This window comes from Aethalodelphis obliquidens, unplaced genomic scaffold (assembly GCF_003676395.1).
Source record: "Aethalodelphis obliquidens isolate GAN/ISIS:26980383/991018 unplaced genomic scaffold, ASM367639v1 scaffold117, whole genome shotgun sequence".
In the NCBI taxonomy this organism is placed as follows: domain Eukaryota; kingdom Metazoa; phylum Chordata; class Mammalia; order Artiodactyla; family Delphinidae; genus Aethalodelphis; species Aethalodelphis obliquidens.
In genome coordinates this window covers 667,342-686,301 of record NW_020838061.1, presented here as the reverse complement: position 1 = coordinate 686,301, position 18,960 = coordinate 667,342, and the positions used below count along the sequence as shown (strand labels likewise).

The 18,960-nt window shown below is 34.7% G+C and overlaps 1 protein-coding gene across 1 annotated transcript in view; it reads left to right on the top strand.

Moving 5' to 3' along the window:
- The window catches only part of HDX (highly divergent homeobox), a 177,574-nt gene that overhangs the window by 100,489 nt on the left and 58,125 nt on the right, over window positions 1–18,960 (top strand). Inside the window, exon 5 of the mRNA XM_027097871.1 lies at window positions 11,967–12,113. Coding sequence (XP_026953672.1) covers window positions 11,967–12,113 — 147 coding nt within the window. The remainder of the gene's footprint in view (window positions 1–11,966; window positions 12,114–18,960) is intronic.

Below are 18,960 nucleotides of genomic sequence, written 5' to 3'. Positions count from 1 at the left end.
TTCTTTCTTTCTTTCTTTCTTTCTTTCTTTTTCTTTCTTTCTTTCTTGTTTTTCTCCCTTTTATTCTGAGCCGTGTGAATGATATGCTCTTGGTGCTCCAGCCAGGCATCAGGGCTATGCCTCTGAATTGGGAGAGCCAAGTCAGGGACACTGGGCCACAAGAGACCTCCCAGATTCATGTAATATCAAATGGCAAAACTCTCCCAGAGATCTCCATCTCAATGATAAGAGACTTGAGATTCAAGTCCCACTCAACAACCAGCAAGCTACAGTGCAGGAAACCCTATGCCAAAAAACAAGCAAGACAGGAACACAACCATACCCATTAGCAGACAGGCTGCCTAAAATCATAATAAGGCTGCAGACTCCCCAAAACACACCACCAGATGTGGACCTTCCCACCAGAAAGACAAGATCCACCCTCATCCACCAGAACACAGAAACCACTTCCCTCCAATAGGAGGCCTACACAGCCCACTGAACCAACCTTAGCCACTGGGGACAGGCACCAAAAACAACAGGAACTACGAAACTGCACCCCATTAAAAGGAGACCCCAAACACAGTAAGTTAAGCAAAATGAAAAGATAGAGAAACACAGAGCAGATGAAGGAGCAAGGCAAAAACCCACCAGACCTAACAAATGAAGAAGAAATAAGCAGTCTACCTGAAAAAGATTTCAGAATAATGATAGTAAAGATTATCTAAAATCTTGGAAGTAGAATGGATAAAATGCAAGAAACATTTAACAAGGACCTAGAAGAGCTAAATAGCAAACAAACAATGATGAACAGCACAATAAATTAAATTAAAAATTCTCTAGAACAGATGAATAGCAGAATAACTGAGGCAGAAGAACGGGTAAGTGACCTGGAAGATAAAAGAGTGGAAATAACTACTGCAAAACAGAATAAAGAAAAAAGAGTGAAAAGATTGAGTACAGTCTCAGAGACCTCTGGGACACCATTAAATGCAACAACACTCAAATTATAGGGGTCCCAGAAGAAGAAGAGAAAAAGAAAGGGACTGACAAACTATTCGAAGAGATTATAGTTGAAAACTTCCCTAATATGGGAAAGGAAATAGTTAATCAAGTCCTGGAAGCACAGAGAGTCCCACACAATATAAATCCAAGGAGAAACATGCCAAGACACATGTTAATCAAACTATCAAAAATTAAATACAAATAAAACATATTAAAAGCAGCAAGGGAAAAACAACAAATAACATACAAGGGAATCCCCATAAGTTTAACAGCTGATCTTTCAGCAGAAACTCTGCAAGACAGAAGGGAGTGGCAGGACGTATTTAAAGTGATGAAGGGGGAAAACCTACAATCAAGATTACTCTACCCAGCAAGGATCTCACTCAGATTTCATGGAGAATTTAAAACCTTTATAGACGAGCAAAAGCTAAGAGAATTCAGCACCATCAAACCAGCTTTACAAAAAATGCCAAAGGCACTTCTCTAGGCAGGAAACACAAGAGAAGGAAAGACCTGCAAACACAAACACAAAAGTTAAGAAAATGGTAATAGGAACATACATATTGATAATTATCTTTAATGCAAATGTATTAAATGCTCCAACAAAACACATAGACTGGCTGAATGGATACAAAAACAAGACCCATATATATGCTGTCTACAAGAAACCCACTTCAGACCTAGGGACACATACAGATTGAAAGTGGGTAGATGGAAAAATATATTCCATTCAAATGGAAATCAAAAGAAAGCTGGAGTAGCAATTCTCATACCAGGTACAAAATAGACTTTAAAACAAAGACTATTACAAGAGACAAAGAAGGGCACTACATAATGATAAAGGAATCAATCCAAGAAGAAGACATAACAATTGTAAACATTTATGCACCCAACATAGGAACACCTCAATACATAAGGCAAATGCTAACAGCCATAAAAGAGGAAATCGACAGTAACACAATCAGAGTAGGGGACTTTAACACCCCACTTTCACCAACGGACAGACCATCCAAAATGAAAATAAATAAAAAAACAAAAGTTTTAAATGATACATTAAAAAAGATGGACTTAATTGACATTTATAGGACATTCCATCCAAAAACAACAGAATACATATTCTTCTCAAGTGATCATGGAACATTCTCCAGGATAGATCATATCTTGTGTCACAAATCAAGCCTTGGTGAATTTAAGAAAATTGAAATCATATCAGGTATATTATCCAACCACAGTGCTATGAGACAAGATATCAATTACAGAAAAAAATCTGTACAAAATACAAACACATTGAGGCTAAACAATACACTACTAAACAACCAAGAGATCACTGAAGAAATCTAAGAGGAAATCAAAACATACCTAGAAACAATTGACAGTGAAAACACAATGACACCAACCTATAGGATGCAGCAAAAGCAGTTCTAAGAGGGAAGTTTATAGCAATACAATACTACCTCAAGAAACAAAAAACATCGCAAATAAACAACCTAACCTTACACCTAAAGCAATTAGAGAAAGAAGAACAAAAAAGCCCCAATGTTAGCAGAAGGAAAGAAATCATAAGAATCAGATCAGAAATAAATTAAAAAGAAATGAAGGAAATGATACTAAAGATCAATAAAACTAAAATCTGGCCCTTTGAGAAGATAAACAAAGTTGATAAACCATTAGCCAGACTCATCAAGAAAAAAAGGGAGAAGACTCAAATTAGTAGAATTAGAAATGAAAATGGAGAAGTTACAGCTGACACTGCAGAAATACAAAGGACCATGAGAGATTTCTAAAAGCAACTCTATGCCAATAAAATGGAAAACCTGGAAGAAATGGACAAATTCTTAGAAATACACAACCTTCCAAGACTGAACCAGGAAGAAATAGAAAATATGAACAGACCAATCACAAGCACTGAAATTGAACCTGTGATTAAAAATCTTCCAACAAACAAAAGCACAGGACCAGATGGCTTCACAGGCTAATTCTATCAAACATTTAGAGAGACCTAAAACCTATCCTTCTCAAACTCTTCCAAAACTGTTCCTTCCCCTTCCAGATGGAGGAACACTCCCAAACTCATTCTACAAGGCCACCATCACCGTGATACCAAAACCTGAGAAAGTTGTCACAAAAAAGAAAACTACAGACCAATATCACTGATGAACATAGATGCAAAAATTCTCAACAAAATACTAGCAAACAGAATCCAACAGCACATTAAAATGATCATGCACCATAATCAAGTGGGATGTTTCCCAGGAATGCAAGGATTCTTCAATATATGCAAATCAATCAATGTGATACATCATATTAACAAATTAAAGAAAAAACATATGATCATCTCAATAGATGCATATAAAGCTTTTGAAAAATTCAACACCCATTTAAGATAAAAAACCTCTTGAAAGTAGGCAGAGAGCGAAGTTAATAACATTGCTCAACATAATAAAGGCCATATATGACAAACCCACAACCACCATTGTCCTCAATGTTGAAAACTGGAACCATTTCCACTAAGATCAGGAACAAGATAAGGTTGCCCATTCTCACCACTATTATTCAACATACTTTTGGAAGTTTTAGCCACAGCAATCAGAGAAGAAAAAGAAATAAAAGGAATCCAAATCAGAAAAGAAGAAGTAAAGCTGTCACTCTTTGCAGGTGATATGATACTATAACTAGAGAATCCTAAAGATGCTATCAGAAAATTACTAGAGCTAATCAGTGAATTTGGCAAAGTAGCAGGATACAAAATTAATGCATAGAAATCTCTTGCATTCCTATGCACTAATGATGAAAAATCTGAAAGTGAAATTAAGAAAACACTCCCATTTACCAATACAACAAGAAGAATAAAATATCTAGGATTAAACCTACCTAAGGAGACAAAAGACCTTATGCAGAAAATTGTAAGACACTGATGAAAGAAATTGAAGATGATACAAATAGATGGAGAGATATACCATGTTCTTGGATGGGAAGAATCAACATTGTGAAAATGACTCTACTACACAAAGCAATCTACAGTTTCAATTCAAACGTTATCAAACTACCACTGGCATTTTTCACAGAACTAGCACAACATAATTTCACAATTTGTTTGGAAACACAAAAGACCCTGAAGAGCCAAAGAAATCTTGATAATTAAAAACGAAGCTGGAAGAATCAGGCTCCCTGACTTCAGACTATACTACAAAGCTACAGTAATCAAGACAGTATGGTACTGGCACAAAAACAGAAATATAGATCATTGGAACAGGATAGAAAACCCAGAGATAAACCCACGCACATATGGTCACCTTATCTTTGATAAAGGAGGCAAGAATATACAGTGGAGAAAAGAAAGCCTCTTCAATAAGTGGTGCTGGGAAAACTGGACAGGAACATGTAAAAGAATGAAATTAGAATACTCCCTAACACCATACACAAAAAGAAACTCAAAATGGATTAAAGACCTAATTGTAAGGCCAGACACTATCAAACTCTTAGAGGAAAAGATAGACAGAACACTCTATAACATAAATCACAGCAAGATTCTTTTTGACCCATCTCCTAGCGAAATGGAAATAAAAATAAACAAATGGGACCTAATGAAACTTAAAAGCTTTTGCACAGCAAAGGAAACCATAAACAAGACCAAAAGACAACCCGCAGAATGGGAAAAACATATTTGCAAATGAGGCAACTGACAGAGGATTAATCTCCAAATTTTACAAGCAGCTCATGCAGCTCAATATCAAAAAAACTAACAACCCAATCCAAAAATGGGCAGAAGACCTAAATACACATTTCTCCAAAGAAGATATACAGATTGCCAACAAACACATGAAACAATGCTCAACATCATGAATCATTAGAGCAATGCAAATCAAAACTACAATGAGATATCTTCTCACACCAGTCAGAGTGCTCATCATCAAAATATCTACAAACAATAAATGCTGGAGAGGGTGTGGAGAAAAGGGAACCCTCTTGCAGTCTTGGTGGGAATGTAAATTGATACAGCCACTATGGAGAACAGTATGGAGGTTCCTTAAAAAGTAAAAATAGAACTGCTATACGACCCAGCAATCCCACTACTAGGGATTTACCCTGAGAAAACCATAATTCAAAAAGAGTCATGTACCACAATATTCATTGCAGCTCTATTTACAATAGCCAGGACATGAAAGCGACCTAAGTGTCCACTGATACATTAATGGATAAAGAAGATGTGGCACATATATAGAATGGAATATTACTCAGCCAGAAAAAGAAATGAAATTGAGATACTTGTAGTGAAGTGATGGACATAGAATCTGTCATACAGAGTGAAGTAAGTCATAAAGAGGAAAACAAATACTGTATGCTAACACCTATATATGGAATCTAAAAAAAAAAAAGGAATGGTCATGAAGAACCTAGGGGAAATATGGGAATAAAGACACAGACCTACTAGAGAATGGACTTGAGGATACGGGGAGTGGGTAGTGTAAGCTGGGACAAAGTGAGAGAGTGACATGGACATATATACACTACCAAATGTAAAACAGATAGCTAGTGGGAACCATCCGCATAGTGCAGGGAGATCAGCAAGGTGCTTTTTGACTTAGCTGGAGTGAGATATTGAGGATGGGAGGGAGGGCGACGCAAGAGAGAAGAGATATTGGGATATATGTATATGTATAACTGATTCACTTTGTTATAAAACAGAAACTAACACACCATTATAAAGTAATTATACTCCAATAAAGATGTTTAAATTAAAAAATGGGCAAAAGACTTCAATAGACATTTGCCAAATAAAATATACAAATGGATAACAGGTGTATAAAAAATGTCCAACATCACAGGAAAATGCAAATAAAAACCACAATGAAATATCACCTCATACCCATTAGCATGGTAACTATTAAAAAATTAAGCTAACAAGTGTTCGTGAGCCTATGGAGAAAGTAGAACACTTGTACATTGTTGATGGGAATGTAAAGTGGTGCAGTCACTATGGAAAGTGCTATGACGGTTCCTCCAAAAATTAAAAATACGACTAACATATGATCCAGACATTCAATTTCTGGGTGTGTACCCCAAGGAGTTAAAAGAAGGGACTCAAACAGATACCTGAACATGGACATTTTTAGTAGCTTTCTTCACAATAGCCAAAATGTGGAAGCAACCCAAATGTCCATCAGCAGAAACATTTATAAACAAATGTGGTATATACATGAAAGGGAATATTATTCATTCTTAAAAAGAAAGGAAATTCTGACACATGCTATAACATGAGTGAACCTTGAGGAAATTATGCTAAGTGAAATAAAGCAGCTACAAAAAGACCAATACTGTATTGTTCCACTTTGATAAGCTATCTGGAGTATTCAAACTCATTTAAACAGAAAGTAGAATGCTGGTTGCCAGGTGGCTGGAGAGATGAGGAAATGGGAGTTGTTGTTTAATGGCTACGAAAAACTTTGGAGATTGGTTGCACAACAATGTGAATGTATTTACCACTACTGAATTGTACACTTAAAAATAAAGTGGTACATCTTATATTAGTGTGTTTGATCACAATTTGGAAAAAAATAGTTAAATTAAATTTCCACCCAGAAGTCACAAAATAGTATTCTTTATGAGGACCCCATATTCAATCTCTTATAGATAAGAAGACATTTTCACTGGAGGTGGGTACTGTATCAATAAGTAAATTGAATGGAATAATATATCTGTAAAGCATACATTTTTTTAAATCATACAGTTTAAAAGGGTAATGCATTGATAATCATAGAAAATGTATTTCATATGATTTAAAATATCATTGTTTACAAAAAAAGATATCTAACATATGTTTAGCACATTCCTGGTCACTAAGGATATACAAATTTTTAAAAAATAATAAATAAAAAAGAAAAGCATTTCTCAGAAAAATAAGGCCAATAAGCATATAAAAACGCTTGGTCTTTCTTAAAGAAATATAAATCAAAAGAGCACAATACCATGTTTCACTAAACTAGAAAAAATTATAAAGTTGGATAATACCTAGCATTGATAAGGAAAATAAGGACTATCATACATTTCAGCCTTTGTTCAGGCAATTTCTCTATGTTTACAAAAAAAAGAAAATTAAATGCACATACTCTTTGGTCAACCAATTCCATTTTGTGGTATAAGACCTAAAATTAAATCCCCATATTATATGTGTCTTGATATCTAGGGAAAGCCGAGTGGGTCTTGAATGATGGCCCAATCACAAGTTCCCCTTATCATCGTGTTCCTGAAGATAAAGTACCATATTCAAACAACTCTCCTTAGCATGGGGACCAGGCACAGTGGCTGCTTATCCCTGAATAGCAAGCTACAGTTCCCTGCTAGCCCACAGAATGATTCAAACAAGTCAATCACATCCTCCTGTGGGAAACAGAGATTTCACCATGCCTAGGGGTTACACCACAGCCTCTGCTTGTTCATTCTGTTTCCAAGTAGAATTATCCTATGGCCCTGCATGGCATACAGTGTTCTCCTCTTATAGGCTGTGAGTATGTGTGACTAATACACTACTGTTGATTTCATCTGTCTAGTGTTGAGAATCAGTTGTTTATCAATCCCTATAACTTTAAGCAGGAATCCCTTCCTTGTCAACTGGAAGAAGTGGAGGTGATAAAAACATATGGCTTGGAATTTCCTATTATATATAATTGCAAATATAAAGCAAGATATAGGTACCAGAATGTCCATTTCAGCATTGATTTTAATAGCAATAACCTGAAAACCACCTAAATGTTCGCCATTAGATAACTAAATTAGATAATATAATTAGAAAATATTAGATAACAATTACATAAATTGTATAGTGTCCATATGATGGAGCACAATGTAGAAGTTAAAAAGACTGAAGTATATCTGTATGTGATGATATAGAAACATCTTCAAGATATACGAAGTGAAAAAAATTAAGTTATAGTATCATCAATTTTTTTCTAAGTGTATATGCATTTTTACCCTGGAAATTTACCCAGGAAACTACTGACAGTGGTTGCCTTTGGTGTCAGGATTGGAAGTTTGTAACTAAGGAAGGAGAGAGACTGTAGCTCATTTTATACCTTTCTAATTGTTTGGCTTTTTTTTAATCAAGTGCATATTTATTTTTACAATGAAAATAAAAGTAAAAAGGCATGATACCTGCTATTAAGCAGCACATTGTCTAGTGGAAAAATGAACAAGCTTTCACAAAACAAGTTTGAAATCTCAACACCATGGGTTAATATCTGGACTGATTATTGGGATAAGGCAGAGTAGTGCACAGCATATGGAAAGCTGAGGGAGTAAGGTGAAGGAAGTGCTAATTGAGCTAGAATTTTTTTAATAGTTCTCACTTCGAAAGGGTTACTCCTATGTACAAATATATAATTCAGTTCCACATTTAACTAAGATACATACTTAAAACAGGAAACTCTGCTCCCCAATATCAGAGTTTTGTCACTTAGTTTTATTTTTAAGAGAAAAATAAAAGAACTAAATTCCTGGAAGTGTCCTAGAGGCTGGTGAAGAGGCCAGAAGATTTTTTTCTATTGTGTTACAATATAATCCAGGTGAAATCAAAACAATTGTCTTGTCACATGGGCCAAACCTCAGCTTTCACCTGGATTTCCAGGGTTACTGGAATGTTACTCTGAACAAAATCAGCAAGATAATTGACTAATATGTCTCCCTCACTTAAGTCAGCAGTTAAGGCTGAGGGTTGTCTTGTAAAGTGAAAGTGGCTTTATATATATATTTTTAAACATCTTTATTGGGGTATAATTGCTTTACAAGGGTGTGTTAGTTTCTACTTTATAACAAAGTGAATCAGTTATACATATACATATGTTCCCATATCTCTTCCCTCTTGCATCTCCCTCCCTCCCAACCCTCCCTATCCCACCCCTCCATGCGGTCACAAAGCACCGAGCTGATCTCCTTGTGCTATGCAGCTGCTTCCCACTAGCTATCTACCTTACGTTTGGTAGTGTATATATGTCCATGCCTCTCTCTTGCTTTGTCACAGCTCACCCTTCCCCCTCCCCATATCCTCAAGTCCGTTCTCTAGTAGGTCTGTGTCTTTATTCTTGTCTTACCCCTAGGTTCTAGATTTCAGTAGAGAGACAAAACTGATTTCAACTTCAGGCTCCTCGGGGAAGAATTTGCCTTCTCCTTTAAGTGCCCACATTTTATTTCTTCAGTAAATGAGTATTCAGTTTTAATGTTAATTGATTTTTATTACCTTATTTATTTTCTTAGTTAAAATATGCTCTTAGGAGCTTTAAAAATAACTGCCCTTTCCCCCATAAGCTTCTACTTATCAGGCGTTGTCATAAGTTGCCTTCAGCATTGCTAATGCAGGACATTTCCAACAAATCAAATCAGCTTTTATTTAGTTCAATTTAAGGGATGAATCAGCTTTGGATGTCCTCTAAATGAATTACAAATTAATTGGCTCAGTGTGTTCAGTGTTCTGTTCATTATTCCTTCCAATTGACAATAATGTAGGCTAAATTATAGTGGAGAATTTGGTTCAATGGAAAAATATGGGAATATTTATGCTGCCTGTTATGAATTGTTTGAATCTACCTAGAACCTTACTACCATTTATTTTGCTCTTTGTTTTGCTTTGAGAATTTTAGCTCCACAAATATTGTACAATCAATATAGGAGGGACATGTAATGAGATTTTTATGTTATAAATATTATAACTTGAGGGTTATTTCACTTGATTAAAAAAGAAACTTGGATGACATGTTTTGATTCTTTTATTGGAAACATGTAATTTAGTACCAATACTTGTAATAACTGTTACTCATCAGGTTTTTTTTTTTAACTTGGGGAAGAACAGATCTAGCTGGAAAGGAAATTGATTGACACACACTCAAAGAAAAACTGTACTATATGTCTTATGAAAAGACACATGCTAATTGTACAATCTAATTTCACTTTCTTGGTGGTAAACTGAGAATTCATATATTGTTTTTCCTCCTGATAGCTAACATTTCTTTTCAAAAGATTGTAGCTTTAAGACAAATTTACACCTGTTGTTTAGTATTGTATCAGTTTTAGTTATGATAACTCTTTTATTTGAGTCATGGTTTATATGTTGTGTACATTATTTTCTGTTGTTACCTATATCTAATTTAGGAGAGGGTTCCATTTTAAATTTCAGTTAGGAAGGAAACATTGAAAGCAGTTTATGTCTAGGAAGTCTTTGAAGTCTAACCTCTCTGTGGGGCCAGATCATTTATTCTTAGGTAGAAGGCAGCAACAGAACCTCACATCTCATGCCATAATGATTTGCCACTTTTGTCCTCAATTCATTCAGTCTCACAGGCTTTTTCTGTCTCTCACTCTCGCTCTCACCACATTCTTTCATCACAAACACACACATACAGGATTTTGCAGCATATAGTTAGATAGATAGATAGATAGATAGATAGATAGATAGATAGATAGATAGATATAGATATAGATATTCAGTTTTCAAATTTTATTTTTATTTAAAATTTTGGTCATAAAGGTTCCTATTAAATTGTTTAAACAATATTTAACTTAGGAAGTGAAAATCTTCTGTTTTCCCTATATACAGTTGGTTATTATATATTCTTGCAAAATTTCTTCCACGTGTCAGCATTTTTCTTTTGTTTTCCTTTTTATTTTTTTAACATCTAATTGCTTTACAATAGTGTGTTAGTTTCTGCTGTAAAACAAAGTGAATCAGCTATATGTATACATATATCCCCTCAACAGCATACATATATATATATTTTTTTTTTAATAAATTTATTTATTTATTGACTGCATTGGGTCTTCATTGCTGTGCACGGGCTTTCTCTAGTTGCCATGAGCAGGGGCTACTCTTTGTTGCAGTTGAGGTGTGCGGGCTTCTCATTATGGTGGCTTCTTTTGTTGCGGAGCACAGGCTCTAGGTACGGGGGCTGCAGTAGTTGTGTCATGCAGGCTCAATAGTTGTGGCTCAGGCTTAGTTGCTCCATGAGAGCATGTGAGATCCTCCTGGACCAGGGCTCGAACCCATGTCCCCTGCATTGGCAGGCAGATTCTTAACCACTGCACCAGCAGGGAAGTCCCTATATTTTTAACTAAAGTTAATTTTCAGATTTTTTTACCACCCCTTGAGTTAATTGGAGACACCATAGGGATAAAGCTACTAGAAAATAATCAGATATATTTCTACTTCTAGCTCTGCTATGGTCTCTCTGTGCCCTGTTGAATAAGTCCTTTGACCTTTCTTTTCATGACTCCTTATTCACAAATAGAGGTCATTATTCTATCATGCTTCTAATTTATTTCCTAGGGATGCCTCCAGGATTCGTTGAATTCAAACAATATATAAAGTCCATAGTTTATTGGTTCAAAAAAACCCTAAGAGTAAAAAGGATGGGCTTATTCTGAAACTTTCTGAAGCCATAAATATGATTGTTCTTTGAAAACAACATTATCTTATTACATTTATCTTATTTAGTCTTTTAATTTATTATAACATTAGTAGGAGCCAATCTGTGGTAAATCTAGATTAATTTATCAAAAGACAACACTGTGACATGATCCTGACTGGTATGTTTTTAAATATATGTAGTGTGAATGTGAATATACGTATTATAGAAAAAAGTTTGAAAGAACATACATTAGAATTAACAAGTGTAATTTCCAGGATTGTTAGTGATTTAAATTCTCTTCTTTTTAAATATATCTGTATTTTCTACAATTAATATGTATTATTTATGTGACTACAACCATTTTTATCAACATTGCTTAATTGTTATCAGGTAAATTTTTTACTCATTTTATTCTAGCACACTTTCATGTCATAGTAATAAATACCATGATAATGCCCATTTCAGGAAGGGGGAACACAGAGTAAGAATTGTGAAATTAATTTATTTGTTGAAAGTAACCTAGCACATATCACTCTGATGATTTAATATTTTTCCTTTGAGTATTCTAATTTTTTAAAATGTTTTTTACAGCTACAAGACCGCACTCAGTTCAGTGACCAAGACTTAGCCACCCTTAAGAAGTACTGGGACAATGGCATGACCAGCCTTGGCTCTGTTTGTAGAGAGAAAATTGAAGCAGTGGCAACTGAATTGAGTGTTGACTGTGAAATAGTTCGGGTAAGGTATTTTCAATAATTTTCATGTTGTGGTTGAAGAGTGTCATAAATGAAAGCCTTAAAAAGTTGTATGGTTGGCATTTCTCTAATTAGTGATGTTGAGCATCTTTTCATGTGCTTTTTGGCCATCTGTATGTCTTCTTTGGAGAAATGTTTATTTAGAGATTCTGCCCATTTTTTGGTTGGGTTGTTTGTTTTTTTCATATTGAGCTGCATGAGCTGTTCATATATTTTTGAGATTAATCCCTTGTCAGTCGCTTCATTTGCAAATATTTTCTCCCATTCTGAGGGTTGTGTTTTCATTTTGTTTATGGTTTCCTTTGCTGTGAAAAACGTTTAAAGTTTTGTTAGGTCCCATTTGTTTATTTTTGTTTTTATTTCCATTTCTCTAGGAGATAGGTCAAAAAAGATATTGCTGTGATTTATGTCAAAAAGTGTTCTGCCTATGTCTTCCTCTAAGAGTTTTATAGTGTCTGGCCTTATAGTTAGGTCTTTAATCCATTTAGAGTTTATTTTTGTGTATGGTGTTAGGGAGGGTTCTATTTTCATTCTTTTACATGTAGCTGTCCAGTTGTCCCAGCACTACTTATTGAAGAGATTGTCTTTTCTCCATTGTATATTCTTGCCTCCTTAGTCATAGATTAGTTGACCATAGGTGAATGGATTTATCTCTGGACTTTCTGTCCTGTTTCATTGATTTATGTATCTGTTTTTGTGTCAGTACCATACTGTTTTGATTACTGTTTTGATTATGGTAGCTTTGTAGTATAGTCTGAAGTCAGCCTGATTCCTTCAGCTCCATTCTTCTTTCTCAAGATCGTTTTGGCTATCTGGGGTCTTCTGTTTTTCCATACAAATTCTAAATTTTTTTGCTCTAGTTCTCTGAAAAATGCCTCACACTGGTCAGAATGGCCACCATCAAAAAATCTACAAACAATAAATACTGGAGAGAGTGTAGAGAAAATAGGACCCTCCTACACTGTTAGTGGGAATGTAAATTGGTACAACCATTATGGAGAACAGTATGGAGGTTTCTTAAAAAACTATATATAGAGCTACCATATGATCCAGCAATCCCACTCCTGGGCATATATCCAGAGAAAACCAAAATTCAAAAAGATACATACACCCCAATGTTCACTGAAGCACTATTTACAGTAGTCAAGGCATGGAAACAACCTAAAAGTCCATCAACAGAGGAATGGATAAAGAAGTTGTGGTACATATATACAATGGAATATTACTCAGCCATAAAAAGAGAATGAAATAATGCCATTTGCAGCAACATGAATGGACCTAGAGATTATCACACTAAATGAAGTAAGTCAGACAGAGAAAGACAAATAGCATATGATATCACTTATATGTGGGATGTAATTTTAAAAATGATACAAATGGACTTATATGCAAAAGAGAAACAGACTCACAGATCTTGAAATCAAACTTATGGTTACCAAAGGGAAAATGTGGCAGGAAATGATAAATTAGGAGATTGGGATTAACATATACACACTACTATATATAAAATTGGTAACAAAAAGGACCTACTCTGTAACACAGGGAACTTTACTCAATACTCTGTAATAATCTCTATGGGAAAAGAATCTGAAAAAGAATGGATATATGTATAACTGATTCATTTTGCTGTATACCTGAAACTAACACAACATTGTTAATCAACTATACTTCAATAAAAATTAATTTAAAAAATTGTATGAGGTGCTTTAAACAATGTCATCAATAAAGTGAAAAAGATAACCCACAGAATGGGAGGAAATATGTTCAAATCAAATATCTGATAAGGATCTTATCCAGAATATGTAAAGAACTCTTACATATCAATAATAAAAAGGCAAATAGTGCAATTTAAAAATGGGCAATAGATTAGAATAGTCATTTTTCCAAAGAAGATGTACAAGTGGCCAATAAATACACTAAAATATGTTCGACATCATTTGTCATTATGGAAATCAAAACCACAATGAGATACCTCTTAACACCCACTATGATGGCTATAATAAGAAAGACAGGTAATAAGTGTTGGCCAGGATGTGGAGCAATTGGAACCATTATACACTTCTGGTGAAAATATAAAATGTTTTAACCACTTTGGAAAACAGTCCTCAAAATTTTTGACATAGAGTTACCATATGACAGCAATTCCATTCTTAGGTATACACTCAAAAGAAATGAAAAGTATGTCCACTCAAAAACTTATACATGGAGATGCAAAATCTCTCGTATGGAGGGCCAACTATGGGACTTGAGTATCTGTGGATTTTGGTATCCCTGATGGGTCTTGGAACCCCCCCAAGGCTACTTCCCAACTGTAGAGTCACATAACTAAGTTGTTGCAAACATACTTAAAATGTTTCCAATAATTGCATCAAGCAAAAAAAAAAAAAAAAAGGTATTTCCTTTAGTGTTTACATCTACATTGATAACATCAATTCATCATTTCTTTTTGTTATTCAGACCAGAGCAGCTTGTTTCTTTATTGCAGATAATACAGTTTGTTCAGAGCTTTGTGACCTCCTAGAGGTGTGGGATAGGGAGGATGGGAGGGAGGGAGATGCAAGAGGGAAGAGATATGGGAACATATGTATAACTGATTCACTTTGTTATAAAGCAGAAACTAACACACCATTGTAAGGCAATTATACTCCAATAAAGATGTAAAAAAAATGTGCTTGAAGAGAGAGGTGTAGAATTATGCAACATCATTTCAACATATATGACTACAGAACACTTTTTTCAAAAGACTGACATTGCACAGGGACATCAGTTAAGGGGTCATTGCTTTAAGTGTCTTCACATTTGTGACATTTTATTTTTCCTTTGCAATAGTCCTATGAGGTATAGAAGAACAAGGTCACACCTTTCAGATAAAAATGTTGCTAATAAATAATTAAAACTAACTGATATATCAAGTATTAATCGAATATATAGGATGTCATTTACTATTATAGTCACCATAGGGCTAGAATGAAAATGTAAATCTTAGTTCTTGCTCTACTTGAAGAGATAAGTCATACAAGAGGAAAACAACCATGTAATGGTACTTTCTTTTTATCCAACAATATTTTTATACAAGTTTTAGTACATAATGGCATCTGATGTTGCCTGATTACTGAAAATAAGACTCATGGATGGTAAATTATTCACTGAAGTTATAAGCAGGTCAGTTCTGGACCTTACATTACCACTTGAACTTTGTGAATTCCAAAAGAAAATCACTAACTGGTATAATGTCTATCATATAAAGAAAAGAAAGGATAACTATATCCCCCAATAATTAGTCAGCAATATCAATGCACCAGCACTGGAGTATTGTTGAATCCAACCTCGTGATCTTCTAAAAATGACCATTCAAAAGTCCCTGGGAAATCACCAAACTCCTTTAGAAGGATTTAGCTAGAACTCTCTGTGTTTCTATAATAATATTTTATTGATCAAGATTGACAAAGTAGAACATTACCCTTTGTTTCCAAAGTGAGACACAAGGCCCTTGGTTTTGTTATTTAAGAAGTGTGTCCTCACCAAATGAAGCTACCTACGAAACAGAAATAGACTCACAGACATAGAGAACAGACCTGTGGTTGCCAATGGCAGAGGGTGGGGGAGGGATGGAGTGGGAGTTTGGGGTTAGCAGATGCAAGCTATTATATACAGAAGAGATAAACAACAAGGTCTTACTGTATTGCACAGGGAACTGTATTCAATATCCTGTGATAAACCATAGTGGAAAAGAATATAAAAAAGAATATGTATATATATATATATATATATATATATATCTGAATCACTTTACTGTACAGCAGAAATTAACACAACATTGTAAATCAACTATACTTCAATTTAAAGAAAAAGAAGTGTGTCCTGTAAAATTAACATTATCTTTAGTCTTAATGAAAGATTATTACAAGGGCTTCTAACAATGGGGAAATTACACTACAAAATTTGGCCAGCATGTAATAACGAGAGATATTCTTCTGTCATAAAATTTTTAAAAGACAGTATATTTGCTTTGTTTGGAGGTTTTTGGCATTCTCCACTAATGGCCTCTCTACTACATGTTACATTATTAACATTAACTTGTTTGGAAAGTTGGCAAAAAGTTGCTATATCGTATTACTTCAAGTGGTTCTATGGTACTACAAACATAAACTAGGGACCAAAGAAACAATAAAAATATTCATCTATGTTAAGAGACTGATTATTCATAATGGTCAGAAATTCTGAATTCTACATATAATACAAGGTGGAATTTCAATTAACACTTTAGTATTACGGTGACAGCGTTCACAGCTCAACCAGTAACTAATGGGATAACTTTGGGTGTCACTCTCTAAAATTCAGTGTTCACAGCTGTTTAAAAAGAGAGAGAGAGAGAGAGAGAACAAATTACCTGCTTCACTGGGGTGAAAAAAATGAGAACTGAATATATTCTAAGGATCACTGGTCCCTTCAGGGAGCCAGTTCCAAATTACTTAGGAAAACACTTAATACTATACCTTTCCCATGTCCCAAGGAGATTAGTATAAGTATCAACATACTCCAAGGCTCTGTGAAGTTCTGCTGTAATGAAATTTATTAACTTTCCATAACCAAGTGTTTCTCCAGTCTACTTGTTCCCAAAACAATTCTGCTTTTTCCTGTTGGTACCCCCAAGAATCAGTGCTACCCAGAACACACTTGAGGGTGATGCCTCATGAAAACAAAAAGATGAATTTTAATGACCTCCAGGAATAAAAGTTTTGAACTTGATGATGTATTATTTCTGATTATAAGTAACACACACAATAAGACACCCTTGCCACCCTTGCTGGAGATAGCTGCAGAGTTCAAGTACCGATAATGTAACAGTAATGAGTTTGTACGGAGAGCAAATTGGATGCATCTTGTGACGCTACCTATACAGAATGAGGTAAAGTTATCTTGAGTGTGAACATTGATTCATCTTTTTTAGGAAAAATTGATTTGACTTTGAAGAAAAGTTTATCAATTTCAAGATTATATCTATTCAAATTAAATAAAACTGCCAATTCTTGTGTCAGCTTACCATCATTAACATGAAAATCAAAAAGGCATACTATAAATTGAAAAGAAACTCTAAGCTTATGAATATCAACAAAGTATCCTTCAAATTTTTCTTGTAATTTTTGAAATCCTTGTATATAGAACTGGTGACTACGCCTACAATCTGCACATTGATTCATGTTAGAAAAGTGTATAAAATAATCATTTTTATTGATATGAAAAGTTTTAATCTTAGCAAAAATTATCACACTTGTCTGGGTAGTTCACAAATAAGCTCTTCCTTTCATTGAATCTTCAAGTATAACTTGATCTTATGCAGTGTGATCTCAGTGAAAAAAGTAGAAATCACATTGCCAGTTTTGTCTTTTATTAGTGAATATTCGGTAAACATTACTACTGTGGACTTATTGTTTGTGTCACTTCCAAATTCAGATGTTGAAACTCTAATCCACAATATGATGATATTTGGAGGTGGGGCCTTTGTAAGGTAATTAGGTTATGTTAGTTCCTGAGAGTGAGGACCTCAAGATGGGATTAATGCCATAATGAAAAGAGCCACATCTCTCTTTCTCTCTCTTGGCCCTGTGAGGACACACGGAGAAGTTGGCTGTCTACAAGCCAGGAAGTGGACTCTCACCAGACACCAGGTCTACTGGTGCCTTGATCTAGACAAATATTTGTTGTTTAAAGAAAACTTATACATGGATGTACACAACAGCATTATTCATAATAGCAAAAAAGTAGGAAAAAATGTTCATCAAGTGAATGAATAGACAAAATGTGATATATGCATATAATGGAATATTATAGAGCCATATAAAGGAATGAAATACTGAAACATGCTATAAAATAGATGAATCTTGAAAACATTATGCCAAATGAAAGAAGCCAGTCACAAAAGACTGCATATTTTATAGTTCCATTTATATGAAATGTCCAGAATAGGCACATCTATAGAGACAGAGGGTGGATTTGTGGCTGCTAGGGGCTGGTGGGAGGGAGGAATGAGGAGTGACTGCTAATGGGTATAGGGTTTGTTTTTGGCATGATGAAAATGTTCTGGAATTAGCTAGTGGTAATTGTTGCACAACTCTGTGAATATGTTAAAAATATTTTCACTGTACACATTAAATGAGTGAGTTGTATGGCATGTTAAATATATCTCGATAACACTGTTTTTAAAATTGCATGAGATATCTGCCCTCTTAGCACAGCTGGCAGCACATAAGTCTCATAAAATTGCATGAGGTGATCTGAAATACAGTACTCCCCCCTTATCTGTGGTTTTGCTTTCTGCAATTTCAGTTACCTGTGCTCAACTGCAGTCTGAAAATATTAAATGGAAAATTCCAGAAATAAACAATTCATAAGTTTTCATTTGTGCTCTGTTTGGAATAGCATGATAGATCTTGTGTCCTCCTGCTCCATCCTAGGATGTGAATCATCCCTTTCTCCAGTGTATTTATGCTGTATATGCTACCCACCCATTAGTCACTTAGTAGCCATCTAAGTTATCAGATTGACTGTCATGGTATCTCAGTGCTTGTGTTCAAGTAACCCTTATTTTACTTAATAATTGCCCCAAATCTCAAGAGTAGTGGTGCTGGCAACTTGGATATTCTCTTACTGTGCCTAGTTTATAAATTAAACTTTATTGTAGGTGTGTGTATAGAAAAAAAAACATAGTATATATAGCGTTCGATACTATCCCTGGTTTCAGGCATTCATTCAGATAATAGGGGAGTACTGTACATCTCACATATTATATAATGAATGATAGATTGAAAAATTATATTGATCAGTCATGG